Source organism: Sorex fumeus, unplaced genomic scaffold, assembly GCF_029834395.1.
Source record: "Sorex fumeus unplaced genomic scaffold, SorFum_2.1 ptg000086l, whole genome shotgun sequence".
Classification (NCBI taxonomy): domain Eukaryota; kingdom Metazoa; phylum Chordata; class Mammalia; order Eulipotyphla; family Soricidae; genus Sorex; species Sorex fumeus.
The window spans coordinates 39,596,982-39,621,078 of NW_026606143.1; the positions used below are offsets into that span (position 1 = coordinate 39,596,982).

Sequence of the window (24,097 nt, forward strand, 5' to 3'; positions counted from 1 at the left end):
TAGTCTCCCATTTTGTTGCTTTATGTTCCCCAGATGAATGCAATCTTTCTATGTCTATCCCTCTCTTTCTGACTCATTTCGCTTATCATGACACTTTCCATGTAGTACCACTTGTATGTAAATTTCCTGATTTCATCTTTTCTTAACCACTACATAGTATGGAGTTGCAGTCTTTAGCTCTCCAGTGCTACCTGTGTCTCATAAGATAAGTACTGGTAAGGACACACTAGCTCGCAGCTATCACTGGTTGAATTAGCTGGGAATTCTCTCTTTTCCTTCAAACCCTACCCAAAGCAGACCTGAAGACAAATACAAATAGGTAGTTGACCTGGGAGGTGAAGCAAAGGCAGGTGAGGGGGGGTGAGGAGGGAGACAAGGGGAGGAGTAAGCGAATAAAGCATTTGCAGGTGAGTTAGCACCACTACAAACAACTGGAGCTCAGCCCAGAGGAATCATGGGAAAACATGGCAGACCTGAGGCCCCATTGTTAGATTGTCCAAGGAAGAGAGCAAGCTGGGGGATCTTTCTCACTGTCAATTAGGCCATTGATCTGAGACTGATCAGTCCTGAGCACATCCTGCCTCCTCTGTAAGCATGTTCCTGTGACTACTAAAAGTACACAGGCATACAGTCTGTGTTCTCGGTTATAAATTCTGCTGAAATTCTCAGCATGACATGGGCCATGGGACTATGGTCTAGACTCTAACAACATCGCCACACCAGAGCTTCTGCTGCACTAAGGAACGTGCAACCTCCTCTGAGAGTGACTTAACTCGCCATCCACTGAATTGGTGTTGCATGAAGGGAGGTTAAAAAATTCTTAAAATACTCTGTCTAAGCTGAGGTTGACTTGAAAGTTCTGGAAGGTCTAGACTTGAGAACCGAAGGAGGGAAGATGAAAAGGGCTGGCCAAGAAAGACATTTAGTTTATAAAGATAATGGCACAAGGAAAGAGAGTGTGTTAAGGCAAAATCACTAAAATTCATAAGTAACCTCCTACAAATCCATCCTGAGGAAATACTACTAGATATGGTTAAAAATTGATACACCAAACTATGCTTTGCAGAATTATTTATAACAGAAAAACATTAAAGCTAGTATCAAGAGCTCAATGATATGGGATAGCTTAAGAAATCTTGACTTAATATCATGTTTTACAGCACTTTAAGTGATGTTTATAAAGGATTCTTTATGGCACAGGAAAACAATTATGATAGTCTAAGTGAAGGAAGCAGAGTAAGAGTGTATGTGCAATATGGTCTCAACTACTGACAAGGCAGAAAATAAAACACTGGGACGAAATGGGCTGAATGTTTACACTGGTTATCTCTGAAGAAAAGTTTGCTGACATATATTTTTCTGATTTTGTACTTCCTTCTATAGGTCCACCACTCATTTTTCTAAAAAGAAAAATGGTGGAAGGAGATAAATAAATAATCATCCTCCCAGGATGGGAGATGCATGCTAAAAGTAGACTATAGACCTAATATGATTGCCACTCAATGCCTCTTTTGCAAACCACAGCACCCAAAAGGAGAGAGAGAACAAAAGGGAATGCCCTGCCACAGGGGTGAGGTAGGATGGGGGGGAGAAGGAGGGTGGGAGGGATACTGGGATCATTGGTGGTGTAGAATGGGCACTGGTGGAGGGATGGGTACTCGATCATTGTATAACTGAAATCCAAGCACAAAAATTTTTAAGTCTACAACTGTACCTCATGGTGTTTCACTAATAAAAATTTAAAAAAAGAAAATAGATTAGTAAAATATTTAATTTGTGAAAAAAATATCAAGGCTGCAGCTTATCAAGAATTCTTTCTTTGGGGCTGGAGCGATAGCACAGTGGGTAGGGCGTTTGCCTTGCACGCAGCCAACCTGGGTTCGAATCCCAGTGTCCCATATGGTCCCCTGAGCACCGCCAGGAGTACTTCCTGAGTGCAGAGCCAGGGTAACCCCTGTGCATCACCGGGTGTGACCCAAAAAGCAAAAAAGAGAGAGAGAGAATTCTTTCTTTTCTGAAAAAAAATTCTTTCTTATCAAAGAATTTCAGGGTCCTTAGATTGTCCTCCAAAGGGCCCTTAACACGTGTCTCATCAGAGAAGGTCATTCTGGGTTGGGGGTAGGTACACAGAGTATCCAAGAAGACCTAAACAGTGTGTTTTTGTCTTTTTGTCAGACTATATTATGCAAAATAAATACTACCAAAAAGTGCTGGCTGGTACACTGCAAATAAATTTAAAAGCTCATTTTAATTATCTAATAAAACTGGAATTTATGGATTTTCTTTTGGTCTGGTGGGTCATCTATTTCTGTGTCAATCTAATTGCCAAGAGTGTAATTAGCAAAGAAAGGAAACCCAATAATTTCTCCAAAAGCAACTTGCTTATAGGAAAATCCAGATTCAACTATGTAAGTAAAAATTTGCAGTCTCCTCTCTCCATGGTGTTTTCTTTGCTACTTTGGACTGGATTAGGAAGGGATGATGTTAACAGACGTGGTAGAAGTCTTCTCAGACTGGATTGCAGGGAAGGACGCACAACTCGGGGTATTTTTGAAAGATCGCTGAATTTCAGGCTTAGAATGGGTGAGTTTTATGGCATGCAAATTATATGATGATATAGTGGTTTTAGGAATCCTGGGATTGAAGTTGGTAGGATTTTAATCAATACACCCTCCTGACCAAGGCTGCTTAAATTAAATTCTGATGGCTAGATCTTTTCCAATAACTACCTGTCATAGGTCTCTCTGAAATGTCCAGTCTTCTACTAAATTACTGAGATAGGGAGAAGAATACAATTATGTTTCACCCTCACATAATGAGCTATTTCCACGGGGCTTATGAGTCTTTTGGTTTCTGCAGTGCTGGGAGCTAAAATCTAAGGCCTGGCACAGGGAGGCAGGCAGCTTCCACTGAGTTACATCCCTGGGCTCCCAGCTTGTGATTTAAAAAACGTGGACTTTTGTGTCATTTCCAAATGTGAGTCACAGAAGACGGAACCATGGATTTTGATGCTATTTAGAAACTGAACTACTTCTTTTCTGTCTAATACGTGTGTCTGCTTTTACAGAGGAAAAGATACAACTAATTGCGCGTTTTAAACTTGTACTGTAGTGCAGGCTATTTTTTCTCTGCTGTTATTCATCTCTGTTTCCTTGTAGCAGGAGGAAACCGGAAGTCAGAGATCAGGGCCAGGCACTGGACACTTACAGGGTAAGGCTGAATGACAGTGAGGAGTATCGATTCCTTGCAGCTTCTGGAAGAAAGAAAAAACAAAGATTCATGAAATACACAGAACCTGGACCCTAACCACGATAACATTCTTTTGAGATGAAAGGTGTGATGGCTTGGTGACTATTTCTTGAACTTCCTGGGAAGAGTAAATCAAAAGCTCGGAACTATGCTTTCAGACCACAGAGAAAAACCAAACTCAGCCTACAGCAGAGGAACAACCAACCAGCCGAGATCTGGCCATGTGGCTTACACTGTGTGGTTTTACCTATGCTGCTGAACACAATAAAAGGGGATGTTTTAGAAGATTCCCTCATCAAACAGTATCTTTGGTTCTTTTTTTTTCAATTTTCTGGGATGATTCCCCCCATCCTGACTTTATTATATATTTTAGCTGTTTACAGATGTCTGTAAAAGGACTGTTTGTTTTGTTTTGTTTTTAAGTTACCAACACATGGACCATTATTATCTCAGCTCAGCATTATGACAGAGAAATGACATTGTCAGTTTTTATGTTAAAACAGGCCCCCGGTAGGCTAAGTACATGGTTATATCTACGATAGGACCTTGTTAATTGCTTCAGACAGGCCCTCACGGGAAATGCTGATCACAATAGGCAACAAGTTGTAGCTGAAAGCAGAGCAATATATTATAATGGTTTATCTATTTTGCACCAAGGAACCCAAACCTTTCAAAGAACCCAAGCCCTTGGGGGAGAAATCATATAGGTTGCAATCGTTTTTCTTCCTCCATTCCTTTCTTTTTTTTTTAAAATCATGAATAAGAAAGAGAAAGGTCAGTTAGCACATTACTGAAAGAGGCTGACTTTTATGCACGAAGTTGTAATTAATTACCTGCCTCAAAGATTCATTGCCCAAATGAATAAAGGATGTGGGTCGCTTGCAGGGCTGCTCTCTTGATGAGGCTAGTACAAATCATGTATGTGGCTCTGTTTGGTGACTTGGCCTGTTCATGTCACAGGATCGTCCCCTGTTTTGTGATTGGTCTCAGTGGTGGTGGGGGTAGGCCCTGAGGTAAGGAGTGGGCTAGGGAAGGAGAGATATCAGTGGTACAGGGAAAGGAAGAAGCAGAAGGTTCTGGATGGTGCTAGTGGGGGGGGTCGTGGCAGTTGACTGTTGATGGTGGCCCATCTTCTCTCACAAGCCAGTTGCTGAGGCTTGGCAGGGAACCCCCACCCAAACTGGAGGGAATAGTATTGTAATATGGAATAACAGAGTGGCCATGTGACCCAATGAGAATTCAGAGGAGGAGCTAAACCATCCTGTATGGCTGGTGTGTAGTGGTTGAGGGCAGCAGCAATCTGGCAAGAGTTAACAAATTTCAGTGTCACAAACACTATGACCCACCCATACCACTCTGGTTTCTATCATTGATGGATACCGGCACTAGCCTTTTTAAAGGGAATGTACCCGAGGATACTGCCCACAACAAAAGGTGTGGAGACGGTGCGGTGTCTATTGCCAGGAAAGTGACTTTGTGAATGTGCGGCTTTGCATTGTGGAAGGAAGAATCAGTAGTTTCCTTATGTGTAATGATGAGGATGAACATTAAAGCAGTGCAAGAGACAGGATAAAATATATAATATAGGTGTCGGAGAAATAGTGCAGTAAGGCAGTTGCCTTGCACGAAGCCATCTTGGGTTTGATCTTTGGCACCACACATAGACCCCAGCCCTGCCAGAAGAGATTCCTGAGCACAGATCAAGAAGTAAACCCTGAGCACAACCAGGTATGGTTCCCCAAACAAACAAACAAACAAATATATATATATATATATATATAATGCAATACATTTACAAATATTCACACAATGTGTGCATGAAACCACAACACATGTTCAGAAGAATGCAACAAAAATGTCAGGATACACATTAGACATATTGAAAAATTTTCTCTTTGGGGGATGGAAGAAAATAAGAGCATGACCAAATCAAGCCAGAGCAGGGTCTTGCATAGTTCTACGATGATAACTATTTGTACCATGAATTGATGACTTTGATAATTCAATTCTCTGAACCTGTGGGTTTTTTTAAACAAATCTTGATGAAGTATGAGGAAAGTTGGGTTCCTCCTATGTCAGCAAACTTACAAACTGTTTAAGAGAGTCTTGGAAATCTCACATGGTCACCAAGACCATGAAGAAACAGCCTCCCAACAATCCTACCACACCAACTCCCTTGCCCTGGGTGGGTTGAACACTGGGTTCTCTATTTACCATGTGGATTGCTCCTTAAGAAGAACAGATATGTAGAAAGAAACAAACAGAGGTAAAGTATGGCTTTTTACCACTCAATAAAGTTTTCTTGTTCATAGAAAATAAGAAACATTCATCATATTACAAGGGAAGGAGAGCATTTGTGAGTGTGGCAGCTAAGCAAACTGACCTTCCAGTGTACTCTGCCCAGTCTGCTTCCAGAACCCTCTGGAGCAGGTGCTGGATCCTTGGACCACATGCTTTGAGCACAGCTGATTGGACCTGAGTACCTGAATAAGCTCAGAGTTTCTCTCTACAGAATCAGAACTAAGAGACACAGATGAGGATAGTTGGGAGCCAAGTCCCAAAGAAGGCTGAATGAGAGGAAACCTTACATACTCTTACTTTTTAAGAAGGCTCCATACTGTTTTCCACAGTGTGAATGAGACAATATTCTCACCATCAGTGAAGAGAGGTCCACTTACACCACATTCCCACCAACACTTTCAGGTCTTTTTGTTGTAGGTAGGCCATTCCCACAGGGGGGAAATGATCTCTCATTGTCACTCAATTGACATTTCCCTGGTGATAGGTAATGATGAGTACTTTTTCATCTGCCTCTTTGCCATTTTTATGTCTTCTTTGAGGATGGATGTGTTCACTTCCTTTCCCTACTTTTTGAATGGGGTTTTCCATATTATAATTAAACTATGATATTAAAAATGTCTAAAAATTGGCTGAGATACCAATATTAATATTTCACAAAGCAAAGGGGGGAGGTAGGTGATAGTACAGCAGGTTGGGCACTTGTCTTGCATGTGACTGACCTGGGTTCAATTCCTGACATCCCACACCCAGGTGAGATCCCTCTGTGTGCACAGAGCCAGAAGTAAGCCTGGAGCACTGTTGGTTGTGGCTCCCAACACCCACCCCCACCAAATGGAGGAAAGGTCACAGATACCAGTGCTCTCTAAGCAGTCCTGGTTCCACCGTTCCTGAGGACTGCTTGTTCACCATGCAGTTAAGACATATGATGATTGATGTAAAATGTCTGTGTATAATATCTATCATCAGTTCTAGGAACGGGCTTGTTTTTTACCTATAAGTACTTAATTATCACCTGCCAGACAAGAAGAATTAAGTTCATGGTGAATTGTGTCCCTTAGGATTCCTAACTCAGTTGTAGGAGAGTAAAAAGATCAAAACTGTCTGTGTTCATAGGCTACAGGCTGCTAAGATGATTGAGACAGATTCAACTGAAGCTTCATGCCAATAGATGTCAATCACTGCCATACAGCAAAGCAGGGTGCTGCCAGGATTTCAACCAAGTTACTGAAAACCAGAATTTGAGACCCATCGCCCCTATCTTCTTTGGAGTCTGATGCATAGCTTAGCACTATAGCACTGTACTCCTGTTGTTCATAGATTTGCTCGAGCGGGCCCAGTAACATCTCCATTGTGAGACTTGTTACTGTGTTTGGCATATTGAATACGTCATGGGTAGCTTGGCAGGCTTTGCTGTATGGGCGAGATACTCTCAGTAGCTTGCTGGGCTCTCCAAGAGGGGTGGAGGAATTGAACCTGGCTCGGCCAGGCTGGCCACGCGCAAGGCAAATGCCCTACCACTCTGATATTGCTCTGCCTGACACATAGCTTAAATTTAAAAAAATATGGCAGCAGGTAAAGGCCAGCAGAAGCAGCATATGTCCAAAGAGCAGACAACATTTGTGAAACCTCTCTCCTTCCACAGAAACAGGCTCAAAGCATGAAATTCCAGGGGACAACATCTGGAAGACACAGTAGAAATGGTGCCCTGCAGTCATTTCAAGAAGGCTTCTTGCTCATCTGAGCTTCTTCCAGGCCAACAGGTCTTATTAGAAACTTGTTCAACTAAGAAGCGTAGGATGAGCCTGCCTTGAGTTCTGTTTGAGTCAACTGCAGTTGTAGCAACCCAATGGAGAATTCTCCCAGGGATCCTCAAACATGCCCACAAGGGAAAAGTCAGGCTTCATTATTTCCCATGGATAGAGAAAACCAACTGCCAGGTCAAATGACATGGATGCCAATCAAGAGAGTACGTTCCTGCCTTTTGCCTCACTGTCCTGACTTCTTTTCAACGTGGAAGGAGTCAAAGCTAGAGGCCAATGTTGGAGAAGGCTCCTTAACTGACTGTACTCTTCTGAGGCTAGAAACCAGGGCAAAGGATCTTTGTGGAGTTGGTAGCTTAAATTGTTACATGGCAACTGAACGTTTTATTTCAGATTATAGATTCTGATCACACACGTACAAGTAACTGAAGAAATTTTCTGAGCCTGCCTGAGATTTTTGTTGAGGGCTAAGGAAGAACTGGGTGGGCCCTGGAAAGCTGTTATGAGTAGACAGTGGGGAACGGAAACACATTGTGCCCTTTGAGACCCACTTGCTATGCTAACCCCAAGTAATATTTGTTTAAACACACTTCAACAGATAATATTCACTGAGTCAAAGTAATCCTTGGCCAAGAGAATGAGTGCTTAGAGTCCTAAGAAGAAGTAATCAAAAGGAGTCCAAAAATGAGGGATACGAGGTAGTGGGGTGGGAGAAACAAATGAACACAAAGGACTGAAAAAATGCTAATTTTCTCTAGAGCAGCTCTCAGTGACACCGTATTTGTTCATTTCTAGAAAGGGAAGTGGCTATTCACATCTCCAATACAATAGTGGTTACGAACTGACAAGCCCCTTAGTGAAGTGCTCTTGTTACTCATTACAGATGCTAACCATCACAGACACTATATCAGCTTCTGATTACTGCTATAATAAATTACCAAACCTTTGTTGCTAAAAATAAAACCCTATTTTCTTAAGAGTTGTGGAGGTCAAAATTCTGAAATGTCCTCACCTGGCTAAAATCCAGGTGTCAAGAGGGTTGCATTTATTCTGAAACTCGTTCTAGCTTTTAGAAGCCTTCTCTATTCCTTGATTCATGGCCTCTACTATCATCAAAACCAACAACTATCATCAAATTTCTCTGACTCTCCTGCTTTCTTCTGTCGCTTGAAAAGACCCTAGTGATTATACTGAGTCCTCCTTGATAATCCAGTAAAATTGATCCATTCTTGACAGAAACATGTCTGTAAACTCACAGATTCTGGAGATTAGGATGTTGGCATCTTTGAGGGGTAATTATTCTTCCTTGCATGGATAACAGCTTTATTACTCATCTAGCGTTTCATAACAAATTACCAACAACTTAATGACTTAACACCATACACATTTTTTTGTGAAGCCAGATAGTTTTAAATGAAACTTACTTCGAAAGATGCAGTATGTGTGTATGTGTGTGTGTGTGTGCGTGTTCACACACATGCAAGAAGGAAGTATGTGTTCAAGAGAGAACACAAAATTGAAAGAGCAAGTAAGTAAACAAGCGAGATACATGTTCAAGGGAGACCTTAGGCTTGAAGAGCAGGCCCACACACTTTGGAAAGAATCTTGTATCTTCTATGAGTTGGAGACATGAGCATGGATCAACTTTTTCAAGATTTCTCATGAGACTATAATCAGTGTTGGGCAGAAATCCAGGATAGAGTGCTATCTGAAAGCTCAGCTGGGAAGAATCTACTTCCAAGCACACTTCTATGGTTATTCACAGGTCTAAATTTCTTTGGAGGCTATTGAACCAAGGGTCTCAGTTTCACGTAGGCCTTCCTTTGCTAGAAGTCACCCTCAGTTCCTTGATATACAGGCCTTCCCAACAAGGCAACTTGCTTTATCAAAACAAGCAAGGGAGAGAGTTTGTTAGCAAGCTGGAAGTTACTGCCAGCTGTCACAAAACCACAGAGGTAGCATCCTGTCACTGTTGCTATATTCTATGATCTAGACGTATACCTATGATCTAGAAGTATACCTATATGGGAAAGTAGAGGTGAATATATAAAGCTGTGATATCAGGAAGCAGGGACTATTGGTTTTATTGGAACCAATCTAAAATTGAGGGCCATCTTAGATTCTGTCTGCCACAAAGAGAGAGTTATAACCAAGTATCACTAAAGCACTTAGAGACTGCTTTCACCCATGACTTCACCTCACACAGAAAAATTTTCTTCTCTCAAGAATGTCAGGAAGAGGGGCTGGAATGATATCACAGCACGTAGGGCATTTGCCTTGACTGTGGCTGATCTGGGTTCGGTCTCCAGTATCTCATACGGTCCCGCAAGCACTGCCAGGACTAATTCCTGAGTGCAGAGCTAGGAGTAACCCCTGTGTATCGCTGGGTGTGACCCCAAAAGTTAAAAAAACAAAGAATGTTGGGAAGAACATAGTAGAAAAGAACTTGATGGGGACAGTAAGAGGATGAGGGAGGGAAGTAATGGGGAATCAGGGATCAGGGGTCTGAAGCACATTGGTAATGTGGATAAGAGGTAAAGCTATATAAAGCTATATACCCAAACCACAGGGTCAACAACATGGAAAACATGAATTCAAACTACAACAACCCAGCTTTATAATGTGCCTGTCAAGGTGGCAGGTTGTGGGGGTGCCGGTGAGGGTGAGGATGAGCAGGGGGTGGGGGGAAAAGGGAACTTGAGAATACTCTTGAAGGGAAGTTATCACTGGTGGTGGGATTGGTGCTAGAATATTATATGCCTAAAACTCAACTATCAATAAAAAATTAAAAAGAATGTCAGGAAAAAGCACTGCACATATTGTTAAATTTAAAGTGTTAAACATTTTTCAAAATAGTTCCATTATATTTACGGCATTAAAGTCTTTGTGTCTATAGTGTTTCTCTGTATCCTATCTGAAATATAACCTAGATTGATTTTAATTTTACCACTTAATGAATAAATGAAGCTATGTGAGTCGAAATATAATAATCCAATATGTTATTTATCATTGTGACTGGGGATGACACGCTTTTCCTCAGCTTTCTCTCGTCTATAAATACTTAATTATAACCTGCCTGACAAGAAGAATAAACTCCGTAATGTTTAGGTCCCTTAGGATTCCTAACCCTAAGATGCTAGGAGGAAAAAAAGATCGAAGACATTTTCAACAGAAATATTAGAATCAAAATTGGAAGATGCCACATTCAAGTAATCAGATAATGTCACTTTATGAAGCCTTAAAAGAGAGATGTTAACAAATTCAGTTAGAAGTACATTTAGAGAAATATTATTTCATAAGAGATTCCAAGTGAATTTTTTCACTTCTGATGAATAATTTCAAATTGCAGCACCAACTTTCTAAAGTGGCTGAATTTCTTAAAATACCATTTTCAGGATCCAGGGACATGGCTCAGTGCAAGATGAGGACACAGTATTCAACGCACAGCAGTGCCCCCCCCCGCCCCCACATCAACCAGGGTGACCCCTGGCACTGCTGGTGGTGTGATTCCCTAGTGCCACCACTCGTATGACCGCTGGTGCATTGCCTCCAAGTATGACACTGCCACCAAGTGTTTGAGCCTGGACATCACAGCAGCATCAGGAAGTAAATTTCTATAAATTTGCCTTCAATTTCTCACTTTACATTTTTTTAACAAAAGTATTTTGCTTTCTGTTTTTGATGAGGAGTCTCATGAAAAAGCTTGTGACTCTCACCATAAGTGGGTGCAGATCACGCATTAGTATCACATTTCTCTTCTTTCCATTTTCTGGTTTTTGTTTTAGGGCCATATCTAGCTTTATGTTCAGGGGACCATGCAGTGCCAGGGACTGAATCTGGGCCTCTTGCATGCAAAGCATGTGCTCTGCCTATTGAGCTATCTTTTTGGTTTCCACATTTAATTTTCAATGCATTGCAGCAAGCAAAGCATCGTGAAGAAGCTCAGATTCCAGAGACATTTTCTTTCTTTCTTTCTTTCTTTCTTTCTTTCTTTCTTTCTTTCTTTCTTTCTTTCTTTCTCTCTCTCTCTCTCTCTTTCTTTCTCCTTCCTTCCTTCCTTCCTTCCTTCCTTCCTTCCTTCCTTCCTTCCTTTTCTTTCGTTTGCTTTTTGGGTCACACCCAGCAATTCTCAGGGGTTACTCCTGGCTCTGCACTCAGGGATTACTCTTGGCCGTGCTTGGGGGACCATATGGAATGCTGGGAAATTGAAGTCAGGTCGGCCACATGCAAGGCAAATGCCCTATCCACTGTTCTATTGATTCGGCTGACATTTTCACTATTAAAGTTCCTTTTGACAGTGAAGCTAGTGTTCTGATCTCTTTCACTTAGAGCACCATAATTCTTCATCTTTATTTCATGGAGTTCTCCATTTTCTTTTTTCTTTTTTAATTAATAATTTTATTAAAGAACTGCTATTTATAAAGTTATTGATAGTTGTGTTTCAGGCATAAAATATTTCAACATCAGTCCCACCACCAACGTCAAATTACCTCCACCAGTGTTCCCATATTCCCTCTCCATCCCAACCCGACTCCATCCCCACCTGCCAAATTGTCAGGCATATTACAAAGCTTCAGTGGTTGCAGCTTACATCTCATATTTTCAGCTTTGCTCAGTTTTGTTTGGATATATGGCTATGCCACTCACCCATATCACCAGTATAACTGAAGCACTGATGTCTGTTCACTCATTACTTCCCATTCTCTTCTTCCCCCCTTTATTTCTTTCTTCTCTAAACACTGGGACCATGGGGTGATCTAGACATTCCCCTTCACTACAGTACATTTCCTCATACAGTTTTCTATATACCATAGATAAGTGAGAACATCTTGTGTTTGTATTTCTTCTTCTGGCTTACTTCTCTCAACATGAGATCTTTCACTTCCAACCGTTTTGCAGCAAATTGCATGATCTCATAGTTCTTTCCCTTCTGTGTATATACCACATCTTCATAATTCATTATCTGTCATTGGAATCCCACTGGACACCCCATTTTATATGACGTGATTTCAATATTGCAGTATATAATCATCCTGGCATATACTATCACATTTTCCCTTCTGAAAAACTAAATATATTCTCTGATCAACTCCAAGATTGTTAAAAATTTAACAGGCGACTAGAGATGTAGCTCAGCTGTAAGCAGATGCCTGGAGTGTCTGAGGTGCCTCGGTTAGATTTCCGAAAGCAACAAAGAAAGAAATAAAAAGAAAGGAAAGAAATTCAACAGTCCTGAAGAGAATGTGGAGGTTGAAAAAAATCAAGCAAAATCAAAATCCATAACATAAACTATTCTGTGTCAAAATTAAAGTTTTGCTCTTTAAAATGTCTAAGCAAGTTAACTGTAAGAACTTAAAGTTCACAAGTAGAAGAGATAAATCTATGAAGGCTAAAACCTAATATTTAAAAAGACAAAGTAAAAGGAAATTTAGAGCTATTTATGAAAGGATTTTGTAAAATGACATTCTAACATAATTCAAGAAATTGATGTGAAGCATTTTTATTTGGAATAAAAGGCGGTAAGGCAGAAGGAAAGGGCGCCTGAACTCTCTCTTCTAAGGTAAATACATGCACAAACACAATTTTTATTATTGCACTTCAGAGTTCTTCTAAGGGATTAGAAAAAATACTCCTTTCTGCAAGTTAGTGCATCTTCGCATTTAAACTCTGCTGGTGGACAGCCACTGGGGATGAAATTAAGAACCAATGAACATTTCTCCAATAACTATTGCCTTGGAAGGGCCATTCCTCAATCCTGGAGGATTAAGAAGACTTCTACCTTATTTTTCCTACCTAAATTTATAGATGTTGCAAAGAACATTAGAACATTAAGATTTTTGTGACTTGATAATCAGACGTAACAGTGTTAGTCTAGTCAATTGCTGAGATGGAGAAAAGTACTGCCCTTCATTTTTAGCAAGGTTGCCACAGGGATACTTGGAATGATGGGTGTTAATGCTTCATTTCATTGACCTTTCCAACACTCTGTATAGAGATTGTAATTATCCACTGTATCAATTCCTAACAGGTATTGGAACTATTAACTGAAGAGAATGGAAATCACTGGTAAGTGACCAAGCATTCTGAAAAGGTCAACACATTAATGCTAAGTGTGGTCTGTCATGGACTTTTTCTCCATTGTGGTTTTCCTTCATCTTGATCACCACAAAGAAGAGCGGAGTGACCATCTTAGTTATGTTCAGGGAATGATGAGGAAGAAAATAGCTGTAATGGAGCTATGACAGTCATCGTAACGGACATTCTAACTGTGATAGTCATCCCAGGCTCTACTGAACCCATTTTCCTCATTCAGTCTTCTGCCTTCCAATCTAGACTAATTCCATGCCTTGCTTTTGACAAATACAGTGACAGTAATGTTGCATGGCCCTGAAGTATACACCTGGTGTCTTAGAATATGTTCTGTGAGAGAGGCCAGCTACTATGTAAGATGTCCAATAAGCCCGAGACTGTCATGCTGGAAGGAAGCTGGCAACGTGGAAAAGCAGAGCATCTTAGTCCACCACAGCTGTGTCAGCAATAACATACGTGTGAAGAAGCCATTCTGGGCCAAACAAATCTTGAGATGGTTTCTGCATCAGCTGCCATTTACTGCCACACAAGGGATCCCACTGAGATCTGGTTGTGCCCAGAAAACTCAGGATCATAAGCCAATAAATCAATTTGGTTTTGTCTGGGGGTCATATCCAGCAGGGCTAAGGGACTACTTATCGCTCCTTGGGGTCACTTTTGGCAATACTCAGGGGACCATGTGGTGCTAGAGGGTTGCACGCTGACTTCCGTTGTGTAAAGCATGAACCCGGACCCAAGAAATTACTTTAAACCATTACGTTGTTGGGCAGCAATGGAAAACTGAAACATCATCTTTCCATAGCCTGAAAACTATGTTTTTATTAGGTACTCAAAAGGGTCAAATTATTTTGAAATTGATCATGTCTCCTTTATCTAGGCTGGGAAAGTTGGACAGATAGGGTGCTTGCCTGGCATATGGTCAACCTAGGTTCGATCACTGGCACTGCATTGGTCCCCTGAGCCCCACCAGGAGTGATCCCTGAGTACAGAGCCATGAGAAAGCCTTAAACACCGCTGGGTGTGACCCCAAATCCAAAACAAAACAGGATGGGAAAGCATCCAATCAAGTGACTTCCCAGAATAAAGCAACTGTAACCTATGCTTATAGAAAATCGGCCTTATGTTGGGAGTGTAGAAAGGTGTGTTCTCTGGTGTAAGTGAGGGTAGCACAATGGTAAGATTAATCAGACTTGGAGACTGGGATGGAGTGGGGGAAAGAATCAGTAAATCAGAGTGAAGGAAAAGACTACTCTGAGGACATAGACTTAAATGATTCACATAGTAAGTCAGACAGATAAAGACAAAACACTGGATGCCCTAACATCCATGTGGGATATAGGGGAACAAAACAATGGAACAGACAAAACCAAATGAAAACAAACCCACAGATTCAGACTGCAGAACTAAGGTTGCTAGAGAGAGCATAGGGAAGGTAGAGTGGGCTGGCAAACTGGAGGGACAGTAGAGGTGAGTGCACTGTGCTATCATGGGCTTTAACAAGGCACGAAACTGGACTTTTTGCAGGGGTGGGGGTTGAGTCACACTTTGCAGTGCTTAGGAGTGACTTCTGCTTCTGCACTTGAGAATCGCTCTTGGTGGTGCTCAGGGAACCACGTGATGCCAGGGATCTAACCGGGATCCATGTAAAGCAAAAGCCTTAATCCCTGTATAACATGTAGCACTGTCCTGTTGTTCATCGATTTGCTCGAGCGGGCCCAGTAATGCCTCCATTGTGAGACCTGTTGTTACTGTGTTTGGCATATTGAATACATCACGGGTAGCTTGCCAGGCTTTGCTGTGCGGGTGAGGTACTCGGTAGCTTGCCGGGCTCTCCAAGAGGGGCAGAGGAAGAGGAATTGAACCTGGGACGACCCTGTTGGCTGCATGCAAGGCAAGCACCTTACCCACTGTGCTATCACTCCATGTACAGTCATGAAAACCAATGAAGCTTCAAAAAATGCTTTGCCTAAAGAATTTCCAGGCTACAATTAGCAGTATGCTTAAGGTGTGTATTTGAACTTTGCAGAGAAAGGATTAAAGTACACAATAATTTTAGGTTTAGCATTACATAGCTTACCTACAGCCAATGCCTTGAATGTAAACCTAGGGAGAACAAGAGTTCTTTGCAAAGTTTAATTCCCATTTTACTGAATGCATTTAAGGTTTAGGCTATGATTTTCCTTGTGAAGAATATTAGGCTATTGGGTTAAAATTCATATAATTGATATAGTTATTATCAAAATAAACATTTTAATGAAACTGTCTTATTTCAAGCTCTTTACCTTTGTGTGTTTTTAAAAAACTTTGGAGTAAAATTTCAGGTTGGGGGTCTCTGTTTTTGGAAACTGCTAACAGATTCTTATTTGTGTATAATTTTTGCTTTTAGATTGACCTAAAACCTTTATCTACTTAATTCACTTTTTTAGCCGAATGAATGTTGTCTTTGGATTTTGAACTACTTACTTTCAATAGGTACTTATACTTAATATTTATAAAGGGAAGTAAAATCTTTGGAGATTAAAAGTAAATCATTGCATATGCATAAATGATAATAAGTAGCTCTCACCTCACTCATTCCTTCACTATTTACTGAGTGTTTAGCAAGTGCGACGGATTTGGAGGTGCACCAGTAATCCTCCGTGGTAAATTGTTTTTGCTCACACTTAGGGTACTGGCAATGCTTGGGAACATTGCTCACACTTAGGGTACTGGCAATGCTTGGGAACACTTATTGCTCGTGGCATCTTGGGAGAAGAAAACAGGCATACTTCTTAACATCCTGTAAGGCACAGGACACACCCTGAAGGCAAATATTCAGTCCCAAATTTCATTAGTCCAGAGATGGAGAAACGCTAAAAAGATATGGATACCTCCCCCAAGGAACCACTATCCTGACTTGGAAACCCATAGACTCCTTTGACTCCATTTGGGATGTTTTATCAGTAGGATCCCACTGACGATTCATTTCCTTTTCTTTCTTCTTTCAGTCAGAATTATGTGAGAACAATCATCCAAATTGTCACGAGCTAGGACGTGAATATTCCACAACCTAGTCATTCATTTGACTACTGAGGAACACTGGGTGGCTCTTCACTGGGGACTATAAAGAATCCTATGGCTATTAATGTTCTCCTATATGTCTTCAGTGAACATGTGTATAGCGTTCTGTTCTGTCTAGTCCTGGGAGTGGAACTGCAAACTCATGGCATGCAGTTCTTGGCAAGAAACCATTTCAGGTGGCTAGTTCATCATTTCTTCCAGAGAGTCTGACAAATGCATCTCCTTAACTCCATAAATTATAGCAGCTTCTCTTTAATTGATTCTTTTACTCTTATTGGTGTCTGACTGAGCTCTTTCTATTTTTCTGGCTATTGGAACAAGCTGTGGTTTGGTGGTACACTGTCAGCTGCACACATATCCTTCAGCATATGAAGAGGTAAGTGCTATTATCACTGAAAGGCATTGTACTGAATAAGGGATTAATTTATGTCTCCCAAAGGAGAGGCTGGAGAAGAATGTCTTAGAGTTACTTAGTCAAAGCTTTGTCAGCTGAGGAGTGCAAAAATGTGTGAGCATATCACTGTCAATTCATCCTAACGAAATGTATAAATGGTATAAAAATTATTGGGACCACCAAAGTCATGGTCAGCAGTTAGCATTTTTTTTTTCTTTTTGGGTCACACTTGGCAATTCACAGGAGTTATTCCCAGCTCTGCACTCAGGAATTACTCCTGGTGGTGCTCAGGGGACCAATATGGGATGCTGGGAATCGAACCCTGGTCGGTTGCATGCAAGGCAAATGCCCTACCTGCTGTGCTATCTCTCCAGCCCCACACTTAGTAATTTTCACTCTTCACAATGGGTTGGGACAAGAGAGGGTTAATTCACATCCTCACATTCATTCTTTCTGCTTTTATATGTGTCCAGTAATAAAAGCATGTTTTCCATCTTCTTTTGCCAGTCTAGCTCTTCAAGGATAAATTATTTGAAGAGTTAAATAGCAAAACTTCCAACAGCATGCAGTTGGCTCAGTATATCCAAAGAAGTCCCTGGCATGTGGTTGTAAGAAGTTTGCTAACGACAATAAAAAGAAATCCAGTTCTTTCATGGTACTAGCCTCATGTTAACCCCACAGCAGCCTCAAACAACTACAGCCTACCGCATTCCAGCACTGCAGAAAGATCTGTTGAATAATACTCTTCCGGACGCTCAATCTAGATGTATTTTCTCAAGAAACAACAAAGCAATCCTGTGCCAATATTTCAGCCAGATCTCTCACATTCTAAGGGAAAGGGGTAGTTTGCTCGCCTGGATTAAGCTACTGTAGGGCACACACACAGAGATCAAAATAGTGTTCAGGAACAAGCATTAAGCTGTATGAACCTTGCAGCAGTCCATTTTCTTTAGCAGCCATAAAATTATAATATGATTTCTAAAGATTTCAAGTAATACCATTTTAATACTTCCCCCGCTGTATTTCCCAATGCCCAAACACACACAAACCTCTGGAAAAAACGCTAGCAATAACCAGAAAATAAGAACAAGATTAAAAGCTAATATATTTTGAATGGTTACCACATACCAACACTGAACCATACATGATCCTTGGGTTGACTACTTTATCCAGAAAAAGAAGGTATTGTTACCTCCACTTTAGAAATGAGGAAATTAAAACTTTTAAAGACCAATGAAGAGGATGTAGTTCCCACATTCAGTGCTTGGTGGGATCAGTGTTTCTCTACCTCCCAAACCTGTGCCCATATTATTGTTTTGTAGAAATACAGATATGGATCTAGAAGCATGGAATATAGAAGGTACCAACGTGACTTTCTGGGCTCCTTGGCAACACTTCCAAGCGTAATGAGCATCGTCAGTATTTAAAAGGCCTCTCTACTTCTCATATATATTTGCAGCAAATCACACCACCCTATAGGGTTTCATTTCTTTTCTTCTGGAAGACGAGGGAACTTAGACTAAAAGAGAGGTTTTCAAACTGTGCTCCGTGTGCCCTTCTGAGATAGGGACCTATGCCAGTGGGAAAAGCCCTAGACACCCTTTTTTCATTGAATCACCGTGAGCTACAGTTACAAAACTTTCTTGATTTGAGTTTTAGTCATACAATGATCAAGCACCCATCTCTTCACCAGTGCACATTCTCCACCACCAATGTCCCCAGTATCCCCCCCCCACCCCTCCTCCTGCCTCTATGGCAGACAATTCCCCTCTTACTCTCTCATTCTACTTATGGATATTATGGTTTGCAATACAGATTACAGATTATAAGAGGCCATCATGTTTGGCCCTTTGTCTACTTTCAGCACACATCTCCCATTCCAAGCGATCCCTCCAGTCATCATTGACTTAGTGATCCCTTCTCTCTCTCAGCTGCCTTCTCCCCCAGCTTGTAAGACAAGCTTCCAACCGTGGAGTAATCTTCCTGACCTTTTTCTCTACAGTCCTTGGGTGTTAGTCTCATATTACAATATTTTATATTCAAAGAATGAGTGCAGTCATTCTATGTCTGGCTCTAGACACTCTTATGTCTTTTCAGTGAGACACTCTCAATTGCTTTAATGCACTGGCATTATAAATTCAGTTTCTATTGGAAAACGGGTCCTGCTGCTGAAGGAAGTAATAAAACCCAACGGCCAAAATGATTGCTACTAGTTCTTCATATTCCAATAGAACCATAGTCTGTAATTCTCAATGTCTTTCTGATTTTTCCAGCATCCTCTTCTAACGTAACCTTCTTTTCCTCGATGAAAACAAAATACAGAATGTTCAATTGGATTTGCTTGCTTTTCTGTTCCTTGCTTCTTAAGAATGACATAGGGACAGTGGTGAGGGCCTTGGGCGCTTTGGTGGTGTCAGAGTGAGTAACTTTGTCTGTCAGCATCATAAACACAATACTGTTGTAATCATATTTTCCAAACTATAATAACAAAATTTTAAAGAATGACAAATAACATTGCTATGTTATATTGCAGTCCAGCAGTAAGCATAAGATCCTGGAAGAAGGTAGTACTTTTATCTCTATTTTAATGATAAGGAAATGAGACTCAGAATTATGAAGGCCCTTTTTTTGGGTGGAGGAGGCACAACTAGCTGTGCTCAGGGCTAACACACCTGGCTTTGCAGAGCACTCAGAGGTCACACTTGGTGAGATTGGGTACCGCAAGGGATACTGGAGATAGAACCTAGGCTGGCCGTGTGCAAGGTAAGTCCCCTACCTGTTGTACATAGCTCCAGCAACCCCCCACCCCGGCAGGCTCTTTTTATAAAATTGCCCAGCTAGAAAACAACTATAGAGTACACATTTTAAGCATGTAGGACTGGCTCTTCATTCTTCCCTATATCTCTGCAATTGCAGTAAACTTTGTCACTTCCCACTAAAGGGACCCTAGATTTGGGCCTGGTTAAAGACTTTGGGCTCATGGAAGAGGCACGGCAGGGGCAATAAAAATGTGCCAGGTCTGAACCCAACCTTGTAGAGTCCTGATTTATTCCCGCTTGCCCAGTCATGCTCCGAGCCATCACATGCGTATCATACCCACGGCAGTCCTCTTACCCTGAAGATGTTGGGAGACATGTGCAATAGATCTGAGCCTCATCTGAAACCTCCAGTAAAGCCCAGCTAAGAGCAGCTGAACCACCCTACCAGATTTCAAATGCATGATAAAGGAATGTTATTTCCAAACAGGAGACAGCATCTATTGTATGATTCCACTTACATGAAATAATAGAAATAGCAATGAAAATGGTACAGAATTGTGAATATAATTAATGATTTTGACTTGAAAATTTAAGAAGTGGTTAAAATGACAAGTTGCATGTTCTACACATTTTACTATGAAAATTAAAAAAAAGATAATAATGGGAAAAAGAATTAAGTGGCACTGCATTCTTGTGATTGTTTGTTATGAAGCAATAGCTATCTGCTACAGTCCCAACAGAATGGCAGGGCAAGAATTAGAGAGAGAGAAGAGTGTGAATGTATCTAATGGTGAATATGAGTAAGAGAAGAAAGAGGGGAAATGTCAGATTCAACATCTGACCTGCCGAATGAAATCTCCCCTTATTCAAAATAAATTAGGGAGCAAGTCAAAGAACGAAGTGAATATTGGGACAATTAAAATTTGCAAGTGGTTTATGTCATTATCGGGTCACTTCTACGGTGGCATTGCTGTCATGGGTCCATGAGACAAAGAGAGGAATTCAGTGAGCTGGAAACAATTTTGAAATATTAAAAGATCTAAAGCCAATACAAGTTTGGAGCTTGAAAGACTAGAAGAGATTAGAAAGAGACAGGTAGTGTCACCTGCCAAGTTGAAGCTGTTAGAAACAATAGTTCATAATCCAAGTAATTAAAAATATATATCAAATTCTTATGCAACTCAAATCAATCTGCCTTGACAGTTGCTTTCCTTCCTCTCTTCGTTCCGAAGACATTTATGTTTGATTCTGCTCTCTTTGAGTTGTTACTTCACCTTCTGTTCCCCAGTCCTGCAGTGTTCTCACAATTCAGGGATTTAATATATTTTTAAATGCCGAAATTAAACAGAGGGCCAGCGACTGTAATGGAATATGTGGCACAATCACAAAAGGGAGGAGGCAGTTGAAGCCTTTTTTATACATATGCTGAGAGGCTAAAAGTGTTCAAGCATTGAGGTGTTAGCTAAAAGTCTCAGCAGCAAGCCATGTGACTTTAAAATGGAAATAATAATGATCATCATCATCATAATCACAGGCCTGTTCGAAAGATTGTTGTGAGGATAAATTATAGATGGGTGAGCTGCTTTTAGTATCTTGGGAAAAGGTATTATGCAAATCCCAGTTCCTTCTCTTTTCATTATTTTTTCCTTGAAGACTGACAAAAAAAAATCCTAGTGGGTGGTAAAAGCAAGGACTGAGGGAAAAAATAATTCAAGGAAGTAAGTGATGGAAGGACTTCTAGTCATTGCTTTTGTTTCAATAAACTGCATCTACCTAGCCACACAACTGTGTAGGAGGCGGGGTGATTGGGAGATAGTCCTCTTGTTGCTCCTATTCAAGAAATATCTAGATTTTTATCCATTATGCTAAGCGCATCCTCTCTAGACTTCTGACCTGGCCATTGCTCCAACTTCTATCCTTATGCTTGACTCTGAGCACATTCACCCCTATTGAGAATATTCTCCCCAGGAGCCTCTCAATGCCTGGTTTCCAGGGAAGGTACTGTATGCCCTAGAGAGTCTAGTATGTGAAGGCTGGTCCAAGCAACTGCTATTTGAAATCTAGGACTTCAAATCAAATTCTTAGATTTTGAAATCTAGGATTTCAGCACACTCGAACATCAGCTGGTTGCCACTTAAAGTGAGAAAAGTTGAAATCCTGTCTTGGACTCCATGGATACACCAACTCCCCCTTTGGTCTCTCTGGAAGGCATCCCACTGGCAGATTCAGTTGATCACACTCCTTTCTTTGCAAAATTTCTACCTGCACCTCAGATTTGTCAGTCCCAATCTTCTGGTAGGAGACCCCTCAGTCTCTCGCCAGTGATTTTTCATATATGTTTCAGTGTCTTATACATGCTAGGCAAATGCTTTACTGTTGAGTTATATCCCAGGCCTTGAGATGAATTTTTTTAAATTAAGTTGTTTTATTTAAAGATATTTATTTAGAGAAATGAGGGGATATATGTTCAAGAGAGAGGGATATAGAGAGAGGGATATATGTTCATGAGAGAACATAGGCTTCTCTGGAGGAAAAAAAAGCCCTGAACTGAATATTGATGAATGGGTAAGAGTGTGACAATTCCATTAACATGGATGGTGCAAGTAGTTCTGCAGGCAGGAATGTGCCAGGTCTACTGAGGGAACATATGGAGAATACCTACAGAGAGAGCGAAAGTTCAGGAAGGAAGACTGGGACAGCAGAGGCTAAACTTGTTGATACAAAGTAGAGGGGTAGAGACAGAATAGGGCTTAAGGTACTTCCCTTCCCTATAGCTAGCCCCAACTTGATCCTTCCTACTGCAGCAAGCACTGACAGGAGTGATACTTGAGCAGAGAATCAGGAGTAAGCCTGGAGGACTGCTCGGTATGAGTCCCTCTACAAAGAATCCTGGTGAGAACCACGCTTCAGCATATGAGTCATGACTGATGGCAGAGATACTGCCAGTGAGGAAGGGCCTGAAGAAATTACCCAGTGCACAGAAACACCAGAGGACTCACAGGTGAAAACTGAAATGCATGAGCACAATCTGTACTTAAAGCATGTCATACAGTAGGAAAGCTCAAAACTGTCTCTTGCCACAGTTAGAATTTAGAAGAAACCCGTTGTTTTTACAGAACAAGGTCAATCTTTAAGAAGAAAGGTTTTCAAAACAAATTAGCCAAATTTGTATCTTATGCATTCATATTCATTCGTTTATTGTATTTATTCAACAAATCTCTCTCGGTATCTGGATCACACTAGAGTAGAAGAACATAAAGAACATAACAGGTCCCCTGTCATTAAGAAGCCCATAATCTAACCGACAGATGGATATAATTGCCAAGAGGGTGCCAAGTAGAAGCCATATATGGATACCTAGTGGCATGAAGCGGGAAGAGACCAACTCTTCCCAGGGCAGAGGTGAGGAAATTGATATTCAGAGACATTTTTCAAAGCAGGTGATGCTTCAAACCAGTCTTAAGGGAAGAAAGAGGAGTTTACTCTGTGGGCATGAGAAAGGAAGATATTTCAGGAAGTGAGAATAAGTCCAGTGGAAAGTAGCTAGAAAAGCACATGATATACTTGGGGGGGCTGCTGGAAATTCCTGATACCATACCAAAGCAGGGTGAAGTCAGGGGAGCGAGGGACAACAACCATGGACCTGGCCATAGAAGGCCTCGCGTCCAGATAAGAAGTACGTACCTTATTTCTGGGGACACTGACTCTGACATGGGCTCTCAATGTGGGGCCTGTCCATCAGTTTTATAGTAAAAGGTCACTCAGCCAACAGTGCAGGCAAATGGCAGGTGCCTGGAAAGAGGATGACTCAGTGATGAGGCTGTTTCCATGCCCCAGGTAAAGTCAGATCACACCTTAAACAAAGGATGTGGAGATGCTGATGAGAGAAAAGGAGGTAGAAGAACTGGTTAGGGAAAATCTCTATCCACTGGCTTCAGATTCTGAAGGGTGCCCAAGAACAAAAGGATAAAAGATGCAGACTAGAGCAGTGGAAGTACGTATAATGCTGTTCTGCCACCAGAAGGACCTGGGGCTTCCAGGCACCTGAGGTGAATGGTTATGGCCACTATGTCCCAATCTCCATGTCTTAGGGCTGGAGCTATGGGAAGTTCCATTGGGATTGAACTTGTACTTGAAGATGAACAATAAGACAATGGTCAAGTCTCTGAGCTCTTGTTCCAGCTGCAGAAAAAAATGTCATAAACAAAGGAAGAACAAGTAAACAAAGAAACAGTAGGCTGGCTTCCTTCGTGCAGAAACTGAGAGTGCAACTTAGATCATCTCCTTGCATGCTCCCTGAAATAATTGCAATTAGAGCTTTAGGCGTATCATAGGTTTTTACTTTCTTCTTCGGTTGCGGGGTGGTGGTGTACTGTTGGATCAAGCTCAGGCCGTCCGAGATGAGAGGAACTCTCCGCCATTGAATTACAACCAGGCCCCTCCAACTGCTTTTCATCCTTTCTTCTTTCAAAGTGATAAAGAGC

At 41.2% G+C, this 24,097-nt stretch overlaps 1 protein-coding gene across 4 annotated transcripts in view; it reads right to left on the bottom strand.

Annotated features, from left to right (window-relative positions):
- FRMPD4 (FERM and PDZ domain containing 4) overlaps positions 1 to 24,097 on the bottom strand; it is a 600,685-nt gene that overhangs the window by 45,000 nt on the left and 531,588 nt on the right. For all 4 annotated transcript variants that reach the window (XM_056131357.1, XM_056131356.1, XM_056131358.1 and 1 more), the window contains exon 5: positions 3,208 to 3,253. In XM_056131357.1, the coding sequence (XP_055987332.1) occupies positions 3,208 to 3,253 (46 nt within the window). The remainder of the gene's footprint in view (positions 1 to 3,207; positions 3,254 to 24,097) is intronic.